Source organism: Odontomachus brunneus, unplaced genomic scaffold, assembly GCF_010583005.1.
Source record: "Odontomachus brunneus isolate Ranch 3 - 2012 unplaced genomic scaffold, Obru_v1 Obru_scaffold_031, whole genome shotgun sequence".
Taxonomy (NCBI): Eukaryota; Metazoa; Arthropoda; class Insecta; order Hymenoptera; family Formicidae; genus Odontomachus; species Odontomachus brunneus.
In genome coordinates this window covers 2,494,686-2,514,498 of record NW_022639481.1, presented here as the reverse complement: position 1 = coordinate 2,514,498, position 19,813 = coordinate 2,494,686, and the positions used below count along the sequence as shown (strand labels likewise).

The window sequence follows — 19,813 nt, the reverse complement described above, 5'->3', positions numbered from 1 at the left end:
GTTATATTTAAAAAAAAAATATTGATATATAAAGTATATATTTAGGAAATATAAAAAGCTTGAAATCTCGGTTACAAATTTAAGTATTGCGATCTTAAAAAAATGGCGATTGGATTTTACTTTGTATTAATCACCCTAAAATAATAAAAGACCGAACGTAACGGCGGTCGCGGACCGACGCGCTCGACTTTTTCTCGGCTTCACGTAAAAAGAAAAGAAAAATAAAACGACACCGCACCGCTGCATCGCCTTGCGGTGTACCAGAGAAAGAGCCGGGTGGTGGGTCCACTTGAGTGTACCAAAACAAGAAGTTTCCGCGCGCGGCATTTTCTTGCGTACCGACATACACTGGTAACGCGTGCCTCTGTCACCCTCTCGGCGGCCATCTGCTGTGTCCGGCCGCTTCTATCGAGCAATCGAATCGGCAGGGACCGCGGCAGAATCTTATCGTCGTATTGGCTCGGAAAGGAGGAAGAGAAACGGTCCAGGAACGTTGTAGGGAGAGGGGAGTAACACGAAAAGCAGGAAAGAAATACTATGCTCCTACGATATCAGCGAGAGCAATGGTGTGCTGAATAGCAGCTGACCAGCCGCCCTTCTTACTCGGGAATGTGTCGGGGATACACGTGTGCACACGTGTTACGCGTCTGTAATCAATGCGAGTTCTTCGATAGAACCCTATTAAATTTTCAGTCAACTGCTGCACATCATTGTTTCAATTCGAAGGGAGCTCTTAATACCAAATTTTGCGATACATAACATTCGACATTCAGGTGACACTTTGGCGGGACAAATTGATTTGCATTTTGTTATCCTAAAATACGTGATTTACGGAAAATGTTAGTGATGTCAATCTTTCGTATTATATATATATATATATATATATATATATATATATATTTACTTCACATTATGACATTAAAGAGATCTTAAGATATTTATGAACGTTATAAAAATTCATGCATTCAAGTTTTCGAAAGTTGAGATACTTCGAATTTTGAATTTTTTAGACTTCTTGTCGTTAAGGTTCTTCATAATCATCGAATTTTGATATTGGACTTTGAACTTTTAATATTTCGAGTTGTGCGCCTAAAAATGGAATCTTTACATAAAAACATGTCAAAACCACCGTGTCCCTTCTCAAGCAATCACTCCTTCTCACTTGTACCATCAATTACCAAACACCCTATATACATCGAGCCGAGGATGGACGATCGCCAGTCTCGCCGCTTTCACAGCCACCCAAATAAAAACTTCTCTTCAAGTCTCGTTCCTCGTTGTCTCATCTCTCTCCTGCTCCTCTTCTCTCTTTCTCTTTCTCTCCCACATTTTCCTCCCCTTGAACGAGGCGACTTCCTCAGGGAACAGGCGCGTCCAACGTTTGACAGAACAAAAGATTATCGACCAGACTCGTTTATAGCCTTTCCTCAAAGGTAGACTTCTGTGGATCCTCCCCTTCGTTCTTCCCCTGGAATAATCCTTTCCGTTTACATCTCCTGTAAATATTCGCGTATATATTCGCCCATTTTTTTTTTTGATGGTTAGAAGGGTTGGGAGGAACTGGATGCCCTCCCTGACCGGTCCCCTCTCTTTCTCTCTCCTGTGAATGTGTGCACGTCTAAGGAGCCTTCGCGTACAAATTACCGAAAATTGGTCCACTTTTTAAGCCGCTCGGACATCTTTCGACGTCGGTAACGGCTACAGTCCTCCCCATTGTCCTTCATTCTCGAGACGCGTTTTTTACCGAAAGGGTGGCGCGCTGCAGCACGACGGTCGCGTCTTCTGCCTGGGTGCGAGATAGTTTTTGTCGTCTTAGTGATTTTCGGAATTTAACACTAGTTTCCTAGTCCTAGGAAATTGGCACGATTTGCGCGTCCAAATTGCTGAAAATCGGCGAGCAATTTCGAATATAGGGTTCGACCGGATACCGACGATCATTCAACAAGAATCTTAAAACTCCCTTGCCTGATATGGACTCTTCGTTTTATTTCACGAAATTTTAATCATGGTTAATCCCCCGTCTACTTCTTTATAATTAAAGTAAATTTCGCGAACAAAATTTTAATCTGTTATTCTAATTAAAAGATATCACGACGCAGTTTACCACATAACGATCTTACTATACATGTTATTAAATATAATATGTTGGTTAATTAAAAAACCACAATATTGTATATTGTCCACATATTTAGATGTTGATATTTGTCCTTCTAAAATACCAACAAACTTTTAGCGCGTATAATTAATGGTGTTAACTTTAGAACACCATGATCTCTGATTCGCTCAAGTAAAATCAATATAAGATGAATAAATTCTAATGTAATACGTTTAATTATATTAAGATATTATTATATTAAGTTATTATTATATTAAATTAAGATCTTTTTTTTGTGGAAATACCAATTTGCTCGTACGTGTTTCTTGTTACGGCAGGCCCTTTATTACTCGTGACACCTGGACGGCCTCGCGTGTGACTTAACGACGCTTAGCTAATTAACGTAAAATTCGATCGGTCATGGAAGGCGGTCTTCCTTTCTCCGTTTGTTTGCCTCTTGCCAGTAGATCAGAATACATGCGATTGCGAACTTCGTGGCAACCTGTCACTCCCAATCAGCACGCCGCTATCTGTTGGAAGTGTCAAAGGTCGGGCAATCTTCAAGTGAAGCTGACAACTCGTATAAACGCTTGTAAATGATCAATCAATAAATAATCTCGGTTCAAAGTACATACTACTTTCCCCAAGACGTCGAGTCTTGAGAAGTTCAAAACATTCTAACTGATGTTCGGATCGTGCGATTAGAAATGTTGCATGAAAAAAAACAGTATAGCTAGCCCACACATAAATCTGGTTGTATTAATCAGATCCAATATTGAATCTGGTTGGCACAACCAGATTTATGTGTGAAGCAACCATACTGCTTTCTCCGTGTGAGAATTCGAGGAACGCTAAACGAACTTCAAGATACAATAATTGCAAATTATATTCACGAAACTTAAAAATATCGAGAATAAATTTTAAAAACATGTGTAACTCATAACTGGATCGACGGAAGTCTTAATCGAACGTACTGTTTGTCCAACTTTCGCAGACACGTCGGGCGCATCGTTAAAATAAAATCGTCCCGGTATATCGAGCGTGCAAATATTTCTCCCGTCAACGAGAAACAACGGGTTATTCATTTCGCGCAAAAGCTAAGGAAGGTAGGAGAATAATCGGAAGACCACACGAGCAAACGAACGCCAATTGCTTATATTTCACGATGACCAGTCCAAAAGGAGGAACGAGCCGCCGCGCGCGCGCGCGCACCTGCCGGCTCTGTAAAAGGCTTCCTCACGGAGAAAATACGCCGGGAACCCACGGATACGGCCGAAACTTCTTACTCGCTTGACTCCCGGGAACCGAATCGTGTGCATGTAAATGCGCGTCCGCGACGCGACTCGGAGAGGTGATATTTCGAGGCCCGCCGGCGTCGGGCCCGGGGACCAACGGCCATTGTATCCGCGCTCGCGCTCGCGCGCGCCTGCTCATTAAATATTAACGAGAGTCTCAATTTCTTCATTTCGTTGATGAGTCGCCGCGCACCATCCGAGAGAACCCGCATATAGATTGAAAATTAACTTATATGAGCGCCAACAAAATATATACGGCATGCGGTGCACTTATACGACTCAAGAGGCTTACAATTTACACGAGAGCTCGCTATGTTGGTATAACCCCTAAGTAGAACCCTTGCTCTCTTCTTTCTTCTGCTCTTTCTTCTTCTGCCTTTTCTTCTTCTTTATCTTCTTCTTATTATTATTCGTCGTCGTCGTCGTTGTCATCGTCGTCGTCATCATCGTTGTTGTTGTTGTTGTTGTCATCGTCGTCGTCGTTGTCTTTGTCGTCATATCTTCTTTTCGACTTATTCATTTTTGGTAGAAGGCACAAACGTTAAATCCTTAAATACCTAATTTGATGCTAATTAGAACTCGCAGTTGCACCTCTCAAGAGAGCGGCAAAAGCATGCTCGCGTGTGATGAGAAGGTTAGTAGCGTCTCCGTAAGATGACATATGGTAGATGGTGGAGAATGTCAATGGAGAAATATTAGGTTAAGTCTCTTCGAACTTGAATGAAGAAATTTCTTCACCTGGAACACTGAATGCAATTCAATGTAAAGATTTCGGAATTTGCATAAATTACTGAATGTTTGTATCATTAGAGGTACAAAGGACCTGCCTACGACATATAAATTCCGGAACTTTTGCTATATGAGTGTTTGCAATTTCCTTAAATTGGAAATATAATCGATTTTACATGAAAAGAAAAGAATAACAACTTCAAATCGCTTCACATATATGCCTTAACGGATCAATCTTTTAAAATTTTTATCGTGATTCGTTGAAGAAGCACATACGAGTCTTGGTTATATTTACCCGCTATACTAATTAGAAAATAAATTTATCTTCCCCAGATTGGACGGAAAAGGTGAAGCAAGTCAGAGAAGAGAACAAGTTACGTCTATAAGTCGAGACGTACGTAACTGTTTATTATGCGTCACTAGTTGCACTCGAATATAGCACATTAATTTATCTATACAGTTGGAAATAATTGCCTCGCTCTTTAACATGTACACTTAATCATCGCTATACTACAGATACCTAACGTGCGATCTATCAATTTTCTCTGTTGAGCGTTACGTAAACGTCAACTTTCGTACGCAAGATACGTCGTAAAGGGTATAAAATATTCACAATTTCGACTTATTTTCAAGTAAGCAAGCAAAATATAAATATTTGCATAGAAATTGCATAGAAAATATAGAAATATTTAGGAAAATATTCAATATATTTCTTCCGGAGTGTTGTTAATTTTTGAAATACGTAAATAAATTTCTCAAATAATTTTCACAGTCTCACACAGTTTTCTTTGGCTTTTTAAAATTAACTTATAAACGCCTTGTGTAATTAAGTTGATGATTTTCGTAACACACTCCAAATTTCCGTAAAACCTTGCGCGTATTATTTACACAGCCCCTCAAATATGCTTTAAAATTAAGTTCCAAAAGGATCGATAGTTTAGAAATGAAGGCTTATCAACGATGATCAGACTTTGTGAAAATAGTTTGTTCAGTGGCTAACTTCAATAATTCCCCCGCGATATTCCACGTTTCTAATACTTCAATATTGGAAAAATATTAAATCTACGATATTCTATGACATTATATACGCTTGAGGGGTTGAACCTGATTAAAATCCCACAAACTTGTGACATCCTAGCCTTTATTCGCAACTTTGTGCACATATTTTCGTCAAACACGTGTGTATGTGTGCTTAACATTGCTCGAATTCAAAGATGACAATTTGGAGGAGAAAAGTGAATACAAGAACGCATAATGTGAAAGATTTGTGAGACGGGAGATCGTTTATTCTTGATATGGCTCGCGAATATCGAGTGTGCTGCGATTTGCAAAAATATATCATGTCCTTTGAATTCAAGCAGCTCGTTAAAAAATTTGTTTCTTAGCTACGTTTTGGCACGAGCAGAGGAACGCCGTTTTTAAGAACTCTTTCGTACATCATTTACACCGCTAAATATAAAAGTCGCGGACACTTATTTAGATTTCCATCGGGCTTTATGTAATGTTCTCTCGATCGTCGAATCTCATCAACTCGTGTTTGCGATCTTCTCCTTATAACAATGAAGAGTTCAGTGCTGTATTCTATTCCGTGTTTAATATAGAAATCATCATTAATATTCTGCAAGTACAGTTATAATAAATTATTAGTTGTCTATAATATTGCGCGTATCCACGTCATCTAGAATGTATCTAAATCACTTCTCAGTATTCAATAATCGCGATCGTACTCAATAGATTTATCGATGAATATTTGATCGATTGAGTTTGGTGGGTTGATGGCGGAGCGAAGCCGATGAAAATTAACTGCACGCGAAGTTCCGTGTAAAATTAACAAGGACAAATGAAAGGATTTCGTTACATGCAGTGTTCGTGTCCGTCCGCATAGACAAGTCTTCGTTTAGTTTAGCCATACTACTTCCGCAACATTGTATAGGGTGTTCCAAACGGATGCAGATTCATACGATATATTGGATAGCATTGGCGTATTTCTCACGATGCGCAACTTGAATGAAATATTGGACAAAATTTAAATAATATATTAAACCTTTATAAACATTTTTAAGTGACTTAAATCTATACCAAAAAATTTTTTGTCGAATTCCTTCAGGAATACACATACTTGTTGCTGATATGCGTCTTCTTGAAACACCCCATACATTGATTAGTACTCGAGGCCCCATTAATCGATAATTATCGACGTATTCGCTAATGGTACACTCTCTTTGTATACATATCTAGATTACATTCTTACTATCCTCCTCTAGTAATCTTTGGTAATTCGGATGTGCATGGAACTATGATTATTATCACTGATTACTTATAAACATAATCGTCCTCAAAATTACCCGCTAGACTCTATCTGACTAGATCACCTTTTCTTCAATGGGTCACTTCCTTCATAAAGTTCAACGTCATCTTTTTTCGAACATTTCCCCATTACTTATTCTGTCTTGAAAATGACGTCGAATTCCGAATCCTGGAGGAACCAGTCGTATGTTTTTGCTTCGATTGAAGCTTGCTTTGCATGGAATTAATCTATGCAGGCTGTCGTGAAATCGAAATAGTTATCTTAAAAATCACCACAACAAGAATCACTTTGGATATTTCGGAACACAGTCCAGACTCAAACGTGGCGACCGTTGCCATGATAAGTGAACAGTAGCTAACGCGAACGTTTATCAGTGATTCTTCTTAGAAACGATGATGGTTTTGTCATCGACTTGCCGAGTTCCTCGGAATTGATCCTCGAGAAAGCGTAATAGTCCCTCATCCAAGATGGCTAGAGAGGCTGCTGTAAGCATCCTCTTCCATCTCGAGCCGTCGTCTATAGAGATCCGAGAAGGAGACCTGAGAGGAGACGCCGGAGTGCAGATGATGAAGAGCGTGTAACTCCTCCATGGAGGTCGAGGGCATGCTGTTGCTGTCGCCAAGGATGCTGGCGGTTGGACCGACGTTCGGGGAACTGCCGGTGCTGGAGGACACCGGCGTTCCGGAACAACCGACGTTGCTGCCAGCGTTGCTGCTCTCTTGCCGCATGTGATTCCGCCGCCATTTCGCACGCGCGTTTTGAAACCATACCTAAACAGACGCGTGCAACATCGAAGGAATGCATTATTTGAATTGCTTGTAACCGCTCTTCCACACAACAATGATTACTTTTGGCTATAATATAATCATTTGCACCTTCCGAGAAGCAAAAGAGTAAAAGATGTTGGTCTAAATTTGTTCAACGCTTACGATCAAAGTAGTTTAATATGATGAATTTAAATAGCTTCTGTTTCGATATATAGCTTCATGATAATTGTTTCATTTTCTACACATAAAGCGCGAGTAGAACGTAGGGTCTCTCACCTGCAGTACCCTTTTTGATAGGCCGGTTTTCTGCGCGAGTTGCTTGAGGTCCTTGGCATCCGGGTTTTGATTTAACGCAAAGTAAGTTTTCATGGTTCGCAATTGATGATGTTTGAAGCTGGTACGCATGCGTTTCGTCCGCTGGCTCTGGTGCACCGGGCCCGGAGAGCCTACGGACGCGTCGTATGCTAGCGACTCCATCGACGAGGACAGTTCAGTGGGATGCAGCAGTTCTGCAATGGCGACGTCGGCTAGAAAGTGTCTTTTTACGCGATGCGAACTCGTGAAATCATTGATATCACGTATCTTGAAACTCAAGTCTTGAATCTCGCTCGACTTGAAGCGCGTAAGCAACATGCGGCGGAGAGGAACAAAGAACAATATTGTCATAGATCTTTTATACTTTGACACTTTGAGTTCATCGAGCTCCTTTATGTTCGTACGTGTAAAAAATAGTAGGTTGCAGCGTCGAAAGTTTCAAAACTTCCAGGATCTTCTGAAGACTTCAAAGCTAACTATCAGAGACTAGAGATTTCAAGATTATAAAAGAAATCTTAAAATCGTTGAAATTATCATAGTTTCAAGAACTTGGAAATTTCAAGGACTTGGAAAGTGTTCAGAGAAAAAGGAGTGGTTGAATTAACGCGATAATGAATAAACCGTTTTGCTTGAAGGAAACAGAATTTCTGGTTCTTGCGAATTAAATTCGGCTTTAAGAATTAGAAATTCCGTTCTCTTCAACCAAAATGCGTTTTGCTTGTTTATTGTACTGTTAATTCGACCGATTTTCTTGTGTGCAGGTTTCTCAGATGTCGAATGTATGTGTCGTCATGAGTATTTGAACTTATTCGAACGCTTTCCCATTAAGAATTACCATACAAAAATCCACGAATCGTCTGCTACCTAATATTTCTTTGTCACCTCTACCCATTCTTCACTCCGTAGTCTTCTTTAATTCATGCCGTGGCCCATGTCGAACGAACGGCGTAGGAAATCCTTAGAAGGATTTTAACTCTTCCGACAGATTCGAAGAATCGATTCCTTTCCGTAACACACTTTTCTTTCCGATTTTTCGAACATAACTATGTTTTTTCAATCGTCCAAACCGAGAAAAAACGAAATGCGTGTCGTTCACCTCGATAGAAAAAAAAGGAAATTCCAAAGGCGGTGCGGTTGTTCGCGAAAGAGAGCTTTTTCTTTCTTTATCCTCTCCTTCTCTCGAAGCCTCTTTCTCTCTTTGACGAACCGGCAGATCGTCAGCAGATTCCGTTGGGAATGGAAGTTCGGAACAATAAACAGTAATGGCGCATACGTGCTCGGGGATTTACTTCTGGGATCCCTTCTCGCCCCTCCCCCTCATCCCTTCTTCGCCGACTGGAACCCGTTCTTCTCCCGATTGAATTTAATGGTTACCCTCGTCGTCTTATTTATTGGATGCGTTCCTTCGCTCCGCCGGCGCGCAACAACTGCAACTGCACACTCGTTCTCTTCCCTGCGACTCCCTTTCCACGCTTCTTTATCCCCGTTCACCATAACTCAGATAAATTCGTACACGATGACATAACCGTTGATCGATCAGCTCTACATGTTTGAAAGCGACGCGATAGCGCAGTGAGACGCTGTATTGTCCAAAAATCACCTTTGTCCTTTAAAGTAACCTATCTTTTGAAGAGAATAATAAAAGAAGAAAGATAAAAGGCGAGAAGAAAACTGCAAATGCCATCCTTCCCAAAAACCAGAGCGTTTATTTCATTTTGTTTGCGGATGACGTAAGAGAGAAAGAGCGGCTAAAAAGGACAAGCTTCCAGTTGCGGCGTCGTGTTACACGCGAATCGAATCGAAATAGGATTTTCCCGGCGCGGCTTTCGACTCTCGGCGAGGCCTTTCTGTCTCTCCAGAAAGAGGAACGGCTTCGGGTCCCGGCGGACAGTGACAGATAGGTATCGGCGTCGAGAGATGCATCGATTGGCCGATCTGCCCGGAAAAGAATGCTGCTGTGGCCAATGTGCGGTTACTTCCAGCAGAATGGCCGGTCGGAGCACTATAATGCCGCCTGCGCGAGTTTCTTGCCGGTATCGCCAGCGGGAATACCTCTCTCGTTTCTTCGTTGATCCTCGGTCCTCGGCCTCGACGATTTTGGCTTCTAACTCGCTCTGACAAATTGTAATCTCATTCTTAAACCGCTAAATCCGCCGAATTTACCCTTTGGAGGGACTTCCCCGAGATTCGCGAGTTCTCCCTCCGTGGCAAGGTCAGTACTTTTTCGGTTTTGGTGCGAAGTAGTATGAAATGAGTTTGGCCATACGGGATTAGTGTATGTAAACGTTTCATACAAATACACAATTCTTTCTGAATGTATGCTCTTCATTGAGACTTGTACAGAACACTTCCCAGTAAACAGTAGCTAATAGTAACATTGATGTTATGTTACTTGGTGTTTGCTGAGTTGTATCCAAGAGTATAGGAAATTTTTTTGATCTTTTTGAGTCTCCGATCTGTGACGATTTTGTAAAATTTGTCTATTTTGTATCTAACATATCAGATGTAACGATTAGAAATTTATCGGAGATGACCGAGTTGACATTCTCTTAATTCGATGCGAGGGACCAATCACTATGAGGGCCTTCGCAATCTACCGTCGATCGGCGCGCGTCTAGATGTGGGATAGCTTGAGATCTCGTCGTCGGCATGTCTCTTTCGCAAAAACTGTCCCAATTATATATAAAGACAATAAAACGGCAAGGCTCTTTCTCTCAGGCCGGTTGTTCCCACCTGAGGTTGCGCGCACAGGACTTCATGGATGATTTTATGGTTGTTGGTCGTAAATTCCGACCGGTAGTTCAGGGAGAGTGATCCTCGCTCTTGTCGATTATAAAATAGCTGGGAATTACGCGCACGCGGTACTGGTCGAGTCGCATCGTCATCCTGGTCTGCGTCCAAACCGAAACGACCATAAAACCAGTGAGAATCACGCGCGCGTATCTAAATGTGTGATACCAGTGTGCTCAGTCGACAAACGACGTAAGTCGAGCGAACACGAAGAAAGAAATCAATAGCTTGAAATTCGATTCGACGAAATTTTCATTCTCACTACCATAAGTCTTCTATCCGTGAATTCCCTTCGTGACAATAGTAGATCTGTCATAATGATTAACTTCGTGATTCATATGCGATTGTCTCAAGTTCAATACCTCAATGAGATTCACACATCCAATATAATACTCGCTATGATTTTAAATTATCCCTTATTTTTATTGTACTATCATCTTACATTACGATTTATTATTTAGAAAGCTAATGAATGTTTGAAAGTGAAAATTAGAACAGGAAACAAATATTTTGTGAGACCAAGGTAAAAGAAAAATCTTTTTCATAGGAGATTCGCACACACACACACACACACACATACACTGAATTATTGAGCGGGTAGACATCTGCGCAGCGTGCGAGAATTCACCAAAGAATTCCACCCGCCGATATTGAACGGTCCGATTAACGAGCCAAATAATCGCGTACGATATGAAATAACATCTGCAACGGGCTGAAGGACCGAGCAAATGTTTGCACGAAGAAACGCCCCATTATACCCCTTCCTCGGTAAATAATGCAACTGCGCCGATTAGCTTGTTTGCTCTAGCGCGGATTGTAGAGAAAGCATGAAAGAGAGTAGTAGTGAACCACAGTCTTTAAATCTTTGAATCGTCAGGTCACGGGACTTTTTTTCGAGTCAGGCTCCTGAATTCTCACGACACGAAGTTGTTAAAACTTTGTAGAGATACTGAGATTCGTGAATCCTTAATGTTAAAACTTTGATTACTCTTATCACCACTTTTAGTCGTGAAAAAATTCAAGAGCTCATAAAATGAGCTTTTGAGGCTCATAAAATTATCAGAATAAAGAAAATGATATATTATTGTCTCAGTAAGCGCCAAATATATATGCGTAATCAAAAGAGGAAATGGTGCAATTGAAAGGGATGAAGAGAATGTGGCACGTTATTGTGAACACGAGTAAACACAATCGCGTTATCAAGTGATCTTAGATGAAAATCGTTCACGATCGTACAAGATCGCGGAACATACATTGGCTTGACTCACCGAGCGCTCCAGCGGCCAGCCTCATCGTGACAGGAAGCTCGGAGCCGGTGACTTCCGACAGTTTTCGCTTTCTAGGCCGACCCTTTTGCACCGTGCCGGAGGAGGCTATCGGGTTCTGCTCGTAGTAAGCTGGCAGCGGCGACACTCCTGGTGAGCCGATGTCCTCGATGTTACTAGCAGCACCTCCGTAATCCCCAGCACAGCACAGCAACTCGTAGTGTGGTCTTGGGAGCGACGTGCTCGTCAGTCGTCAACCTCTCTGTCAAGTAGTCGATAGACGACCTGACCTCCGCGTTACATGTCGAGTTCGATGAACGAGTTCGATTTCGTGAACATGGTTGTTGGATTTCATGGGGTGGGACTTAGAGATCAATTATACGTAGCTAGAAAATTAGCTAATTCAGCAAATTATCAGAAGTATTTAAATCCGGGCATATTTTATCAGATATTATATATATTATTTATATATCTGTTGTTTCTTGCGCAATTTCATGTTCGTTAGAATTTACAAACAAATCACATGTTGGGCATTTAAGTCTAGTTTTCAACTAGAATTATGGTTTAAATTTCTTGATTTTTACTTGTTCTTTGCCTATATACTTCGTGACTATATTTTTGTGACGTTTCAGCTTTCTCAAACTCTTGAATCGCATCGATTTCCTTGAATCTTTGCATTCACAAGTGCTCATGTTCTCGTACATCGAAGTTTACGTCGTTGCAGTTATTTTCTTAGAACCCGAGACGGGACCATCCGTTCCAATTACCATCATTAGTACTCAACAACTGTCATTAGCGCGTGGGAGGAAAGAGTGAGTGGATGGGGGAAATGACTTGGTGCGACAAAGCGCTTCAAGCTGCTGTCAATCTCGTCATCGAACTCGTTAATAACAAGGAGAAACGGCCTTTGAAGGATAGTAATAATCAGATGCTCGCGTTTCTCACCTACAATATACTAGCCCATCCCGCTGCCCGAAATGGTCGCCTTTGTTGAGCGGGGTGCCACAGGAAGCACAAGTGAAACATGCCACATGATATACCAGCTCGCGAGCGCGCATCACTAATTCCGAAGCGGAGATACCAGCGCGACATCGAGAACATCGGGACACTGCGAATAGTCTGTGATAAGAAAATTTGATGATTGAAGTATTAACTTTTACTGCGTAAATCTCAGAATAATTCTTATTCGCGAATGTTGTCAAATTCCTTAACTTTGCTAAAAGGAATTTTTCGAAGTTATTTTTAGGACATGCATTAAAACTTGGTTATTTAAAAGTTTTCAGTTTTAACCCTTTTAATGCCGACCGAAAAAAATGTATCTAAGCATAAAATATCATTTCTGAAGAAAAATTCAACCATTTATAACGTTTTATAAAATTAGTTTTAAAGCAGAGTTCTCTCGCGACGCGGATAGTCCGGCAGCATCGTATGTGCAACAATATATCGTCGTTGGCACTTTTCGCAAGTGTTGCTAACAACGATATATCGTTGTTCAGCACTATAAGACACTATAAGTTAAAGGTGCAAGTTTCAAAGTGTCAACACATTCCATTTTTACCGTAATCATGTTGGATTATTGGGGTATTGATATCAATCGAGTAGCAATTTAATTGTAATTGAGTTAAAATTTCAAAAATCTAAAAGTTCTTGTTATTTTCTCTAACATTTACTGTATGTATTACTAAGTTTTTCTCAATTTTGCCCTATTGAAGATTTGAATTAGAAAAATCTGGGAGAGATATATGTTCGGAATCCTAATGATACATTATTCGCTTTGCGAATGTTGCGTATGTATTACGAATTCTGCTTGAGATGAATTTCTAAAGCGATCGAAACGGACCATTCACATTCGCGTAGACAGAAACAAAGGCTTCGCGTTGTTGCATATTGCATGGAGAACGGCTGTTGAATTCCTCCCTTGTTCGCCTTAACGAACGCGCTTTTCAGTCTTTCATTTTACTCTTAACCTGAAATACTCGACGCCAAACGCATTTAATCTCGTACGATATAAGATATTTGTATACTTATTTACGCGTTCACGCTTGAATTGTTTTTGGTGTACGCCAGTTTTTGAGTTCTCGGATCTTTGAACTTTGAATGTGTGGTTGGATTTACCAAGTATTTTGAATTTCAAATATTTCAAGCTTTTGAAATGTTACATCGACAGAATTTGTGTGTGTATTTTAAAAGTTATAATTAGATAATATCTTAGGAAGAAACACGTCATGAATTCTTTGGATAATTAATCTCTAAAATTACCAATTCGTTAGACTCATAAAACAGCTGTTGAAATGCTACTGCCACACGTTATCTCTCTATTTTTTATATCAAATAATTCCTATAGGTCGTTCAGGATAATAACTATCGGACGTTAATCTTGCGACAAATTGCACGAAAAGACAGGAAAAAATAACGAAACTTAAGCAGTTTTTGCAGAGAATTGTTTTTTAAGAGAAGCTATACATGGCGCGATATGTCGAAAAGAAATTTATATAATAATAAGTAGCAGAACACAGTTCCTAGCTGTTTCCCATGAGCGACATCGCTGTAAGTTCCAACACATTTCCGTACGTGAAATCGCACTCACCTACAATAATCCTCCTTGCAGTAGATGTTGCCGTCTCTAGCAAAGCAGGTGAGCTCGGCGGCCAAGGGTACTCGGCAGTGGCAGCAGCGCAGGCAGCCGCAATGCCATACACGATCAGCCGCCTTTAGATACCAACGCTCGGCGATTTCCCTTCCGCAGCCGCCGCAGCCAAGGGTACCTTCGGCGACGCTGATACAGCCGCCACCACCTCCGCCGCCGCCGTTGCTGCCACCGCCGCCCTCGTTCACGCCGACCTGCCGATTGTTTGCCCCGCCGCCGTCCCCAGGCGGGGGTGTAGCACTCCCGCAGCCAACTTCCTTCAGCATTTCCCTGGTCGCGCGCTGCTACGACGCATGCCGCTGCATTCTACAAGTGGTTATCGCAAACTTTCGTGATACACGCTGCACAGACATATCTGAGAACTGAGTGTAACGTAAAACCTTTGACCTAGGTAGGGAAACTTAAGGGATACAAGAATGTTTGCGGTCAGAAACCGTAAAAAGCTGTATAGAACAAAATGTTTGACGCGAGGCAAGAGAGGAAGACTATTTTCTTATTTTACAAAGGATTGAGGGCAATAGAATGTGAATATATATAATGTGTATAATAAATATCTCCTGGGGGGCTAATATTTATTTCGAGAGACTTAAGGGAAAATGTACTGTATATTATGACTGATTGAGCGAGTGATAATCGTAGCCTCTTTATGAGTTTAGCAGACAGTTCTTATTCACTTATAGAAAATTGTCTTCCGGCGTTTCCTTCCTATAATGGCAACGACGAGGTTGAAGTGTCTTGAGCAACCTTACAAGTTATGTTGCACGCCGGTATGTTCATTCAGGACACATTGCCCGAGTGGCATACGCAAGGAAGAACCGATGAATGAAAACAATTCGTGGTCGGCGACCCGTTAATGAACGACTCTCGGTCGAATCGCGGTCGCGGTGCTAATTAACGGAAGCTCTCGCAAATCGCCGCAGTAACTCAGTCGGGTCTTTTACCAGTCGGTGCGCTATTTCTGCGAGAGCAATGCCGAGGTGTCGTCCTTCCTTACGAAGATGTCAGCGTCCTTACGCGACACCAGTTAGAATAATGTGTGTAATAATTTGTCGAACAGGTGTTACATATAATACTGAAGTTTACGATGTATTGTTACTAGATAAAAAACATAAAAATGAGATAAAAAGGCAATTTATAATTCAGAAAATTATCCACTTAAGAAGCTGAAGACACTTGTGTAACATGAGCTCAGAGTTCAATCGAATAGTTGTTATCATGTATGCCATATACATATAATGGTGTAAGTCTGAGGCGTGCAACTACCTCGTGGTATACCTGGAGTAGTGTTCTCGGAGTTTGAGGTAATAAGAGTGATAGTGCCAATGTATCAATGTATGTAGTTCATGTATCAGGGTCAGTGATAGTGGCAACTGTCCAATTGAAATCGCAGAAAGAAATAGTAATAAATTTTAATTTTTTTTTAATTTACACGTTAATGAGGCGTTTATATTAATCTAAGAAATAAATTATTGAGTTTAGATTACGGCCAATGAAGTATTGTATTAAATGCTGCTTGGAACTTATACCACTTTCTGCTTTCAAAATGTTAGGACCTATAAGAATACTTTTACTTACTTCAGTCGCGGAAAATATTCAAGCAAATATCTAAGATATCCGAATAATTTTAATAATTGCTAGGTCTCGTTCTTTTTCTATTTACTTACCTAGAGTCGGTTAAACAGCTGGAAATCCGACGGCGAATTCTACCCGTCGGCGATTTTTCGCTTCTCGTTTGTCTGCGACAAACCACTCGTCGAATTTACCCTCGCTTGACTATTTTCATCTAAATCACGGTCACCTTAGACCCGTGAACTCTTCTAGAATCCAATTCGGTTGCGTCGCGGTTTCAACGTCGGATATTCCAGCGCTCCAACGAGCTCGGCTGCCTCGAGCCGGCCAGACAGTTGGTGCGGTCATCAATCATGCTCTGAACAAGAGAAAAGTCGCGAGAATGTAGAGAGGATAATTCCTCTACATGACATTGATTTGCCATTTCGCGATAATAGAATCTCTGCGACGAGATGTGCTTATGCGATAACGTCAGCAAAATTGTGTCGACTTTAAACTATCGTTTGCATGTTACGTACTTATTAACGAGTTGTCTGGCCGATTGTTTCGCTAATAGGAAATTCAACAATAAGTCATCGCGTATTCTTTAACCTCAAATTCTCAACTTCGAAAGGTTAATCTGGACCTCAAGAAGGATATTCAACTTTATAATATGACAAACACAATTTAAATGTAATAAATGCAATGAATGTATAGTAAGTAATAATCAAGTTCTTAATTTAGAACGTTTGAAAAGAAGAAAAAGAATATTTCAAGCTTTCTTTATTGTGAAAGATCGTTAGGTTAGGTTACAATTCTCGTTGCCGATTATCCAAAGTGAAACACTAGTCAACCCACAGTCATTGACATTTTTAGGAGAAGACACTGATAAAATTGTGAATTGTAATTACAAAATACGGCAGGTTTAAATTCAAAAGTTCGAGTGATTAGATTTTTACAGATTTTAAAAATTGAATCCACGTGATCTTAAATTGTTAGATCTTTAAGTCATCAGTGGTTCGTTAGATCCTTAGATTCTCTGTTTTCCACCAAACACAATCCGCAACGAAACCGCAGTCATCATCACGAGCCGTCGGATAACCGTGTCGCACAACGTGATTCTATCCTACACCCACCAATTCATCCCTTATTTGAAGCACCGTATCCTCATTATATCCTTCAACTTTCCCGGGCTACGTCGGTCCTTTCTTCCTTCGGCTTCCAAGATGCAAAATGTCACAACACTGGTCACGGCACTAGACTTATCCTGCCAAATCCTAACACTCCTTTTACGCTTTCTTTGCGATGAGCACACACGTCCACGTTAAGCTTGCCGTCAGTCCGCGGTCGATGAAATTTGGGAGTAAAAGTGTCACGAGGGGAAAATTCGCGAGCAATGTGAGGCGGGGAAAAGCTCCCGGTCCAGGTCTTCGCGAATTGTCAAGCGCGAAACTTGCGAGGGAAATTTGCCCGGGTGGGAAATCGGCGAACGAGAGATTTGCGAAAGGAATTTTCACTGACGGAACTCGCGCGCGCGGAAAACCTGCGAGCGGGAAACTGGCCCGCCGGAAACCTACGAACGGAAAACTCGCGAGAGCGGCGCGGTGCGAGAAGGAAGTTGGAAAGACGCGATAGATTCGTGCGAGAGGGAAGCTGCTCCCCGTCGGCATAATATTACGATCCTGGAACGGCCACCCAGGGCCAGGGGCGGACGTCGCCACGGCAGGGAAGCGGGGTTGACCCCTTCGTGCTGCGATCTCGTCGGGCGGTGACGGCGGGGTGGGGTTTTTGCAGCCGGTTTCAGGGGTAGAGACGTCGGGACGCCGGGCGTCTGCGCGCTGCGCCGGCGCCTTTGTAGCTTACCCTTTGTCTCTTTCTCTCTTTCTCTCTCGTTCTCTTTGTCTTCTATGCAAAAGTAGTTCACTCCGTCGCACTCTACCGTTGTCTGTCTTTCGTTAGTGTTAGCTGGTGGTTGTCGTCGGTGTCATTCACATTATTACTGGTATTGGTGATAATGTTATTTCTCCGGGCATCGCTGCGTTTTCCTGGAGGACCTCTCGAACTCAGCAAATTCTGCCCGCAATATCCTTACATAATTTATCATTTCTTTATATCTTCTCGCTTTTACTTTCGTCTCGTACGAGTTGTCTTATTCTTTTAATATATGATAGCTTCGAGTTTCCTTTAGTTATCGTTGAATTTCATCACGTATACTTATTAATTCGTTATTTATATGTTTTACGTTAAATATAGATGAAAAATTAATGGAAATTTTTTTAATTAAACATTCGAAAAATCAGAGCTTGTAATGTTAAATTAAAGTTTAAACTGTCTGTTGAAGATTTAAACTATTTAGTTTTCAAGGATCAAAGAGCCAAGGATAGCAAAAATATGTTCAAAGATACATATCTCTCTCTCTCTCTGTGTGTGTATTTCTGCGAGAGAAAGGAAAAATCGACTTAGAGGGAAGCACTTTGTATCGAATCGATAAACCAGCGTGACGCCAGCGCAAGACGAAATATCGTTCGTACAGTTATTGAGTTACTCCAATTCGCTACAACATCTGCTTCCGGTAACATCATCGATTTCGTGTTTCTGGGAACATTCTAAGCTGCGTTAAAGCTACATTCATTATTCATGATTAGCCCAGTCGTTCACGTCTACGTCTCGGTCGCAAAGCATTCGCTTGTGCGCTCACATTTCACTCTCAATTAATTTACAATCGGGGGATCTCGATGGGAAGAGCTCTTGGGAAGAGAAATGATGTGACACGCGAGTGGTTAGTCACTCGTCAGTCACGCATACAGGTACAAATTATTACTTAAACGACGCCAGCTGGCAAAAAACGTGTTCCCATGGCAATTTTAATATTGACACCGGTTTGTCACTCTATCTCTTTGGAGGATTGTGACCACACAAATTGGTTATTTTTATCATCAATTCGATGAATCTCGCACGAGATCATGTTGCTTTTTTATGATATAATTGTGTTTTTACGTATTTTTACACGTGGAAACTGATAGAGTTCTAACATTCCTTTTGTAATTCCAGATTTCTCTATCTTTAAAATACGATATAAAAGTTTAACTCTACAGTATATTTAGACTAGATCAATAAAGCTTCCAACATTTGCAATTTTAGATAGTGGCTTTTTTAAGATCGTAGAAATGGATCTTTTCGATATGTTTAACATTTGAAACATTTACAGCAACCTCATATTTGAAATTAAATTTTAATGAAATTCTGAAACTGTAGTATACAAATAACGACTTGTTAGTATAAATCATGGTTGACATGTTTCCACTTTACCTATGCACGTACGTGATTCTCCACGCACGGCGTAAGCGCCTTTTAATTGTAGGTGAATAACGCGAGTGACAGTTAGATACATTGTCCGCCACGACCAGTTCTTCTAGATTTGCCTGGTTTACGCGCGGCCAACTATATTTGGCCGAACCAGCGGCAGCAGTGTGCGAACCAGCGCACACGCGAGCAGCAAAGCGAAAATTCATCGCGTCTCCGCGCGACAGAGTCGTTTCGCTCCTGATTCCCATTAGGTTTCATTAGTCCCATTAGGCTCATTAACCGCGGGTGGCACGATCAAGTTGCCTTCTACAAATCGAACTTCGCGTTAAACGCGAGTTGTCGTTAATCTTACACGCCGTCCTATCAGAGTCGCGATTTAGTTCGCAGTCAAAGATCCTGAAGAATAGGGTGCAAAAGCTTTGAGATATACCTGAAAGATTTGGGTACTCGGATACACAAATTCACAGATGCTACACGTATTTTCAGATATCTAAATACTCTATCTCGCGAATACTATTCCTAATACCTGGATATCCAGAAAATTGACACTACTAATAGTGACTGCAACAATTATTTGCGTAGTATCCAACTACTTAAATTCTACTGCTACTAAAATCTACTAAATTCACTGCTCAGATTTTTAAATGACGCTTTAAAGAATTAAATTCTGTAACTATTGATCTTGGCCTGCATTATTTGAAGTTGAACATTCTCCAAACAAATATACTATCTCTTATCAATGAAGAAA

At 41.1% G+C, this 19,813-nt stretch overlaps 2 protein-coding genes across 3 annotated transcripts in view; one reads left to right on the top strand and one right to left on the bottom strand.

Annotated features, from left to right (window-relative positions):
* LOC116843273 (mitochondrial inner membrane protein OXA1L) overlaps positions 1–19,813 on the top strand; it is a 155,605-nt gene that overhangs the window by 18,865 nt on the left and 116,927 nt on the right. The window lies entirely within an intron of this gene.
* Positions 4,358–17,517, bottom strand: LOC116843274 (LIM/homeobox protein Lhx9-like). 2 transcript variants are annotated; one of them, XM_032813567.1, is made up of 7 exons: positions 16,896–17,517; positions 15,876–16,138; positions 14,152–14,517; positions 12,510–12,683; positions 11,568–11,791; positions 7,471–7,703; positions 4,358–7,197 (listed from the first exon to the last, which is right to left on the bottom strand). In XM_032813567.1, the coding sequence occupies exons 3-7, from the start codon at positions 14,475–14,477 to the stop codon at positions 6,886–6,888; spliced, it is 1,269 nt and encodes a 422-aa protein (XP_032669458.1). In that variant the 5' UTR covers positions 14,478–14,517; positions 15,876–16,138; positions 16,896–17,517; the 3' UTR covers positions 4,358–6,885. The 2 variants fall into 2 exon arrangements, with proteins under 2 accessions (XP_032669458.1, XP_032669459.1); XM_032813568.1 differs by lacking the exons at positions 15,876–16,138; positions 16,896–17,517 and having other exon boundaries at positions 14,152–14,901.

Coding starts and splice junctions, on each gene's coding strand:
- LOC116843274 (XM_032813567.1), bottom strand. CDS start 14,477: ATGCTGAAGGAAGTTGGCTGCGGGAGTGCTACACCCCCGCCTGGGGAC. Junction 11,792..12,509: donor GATGGGCTAGTATATTGTAG/GTGAGAAACGCG, acceptor GTCGCTCCCAAG/ACCACACTACGAGTTGCTGT. Junction 7,704..11,567: donor GCTGGCCGCTGGAGCGCTCG/GTGAGTCAAGCC, acceptor TCGCCATTGCAG/AACTGCTGCATCCCACTGAA.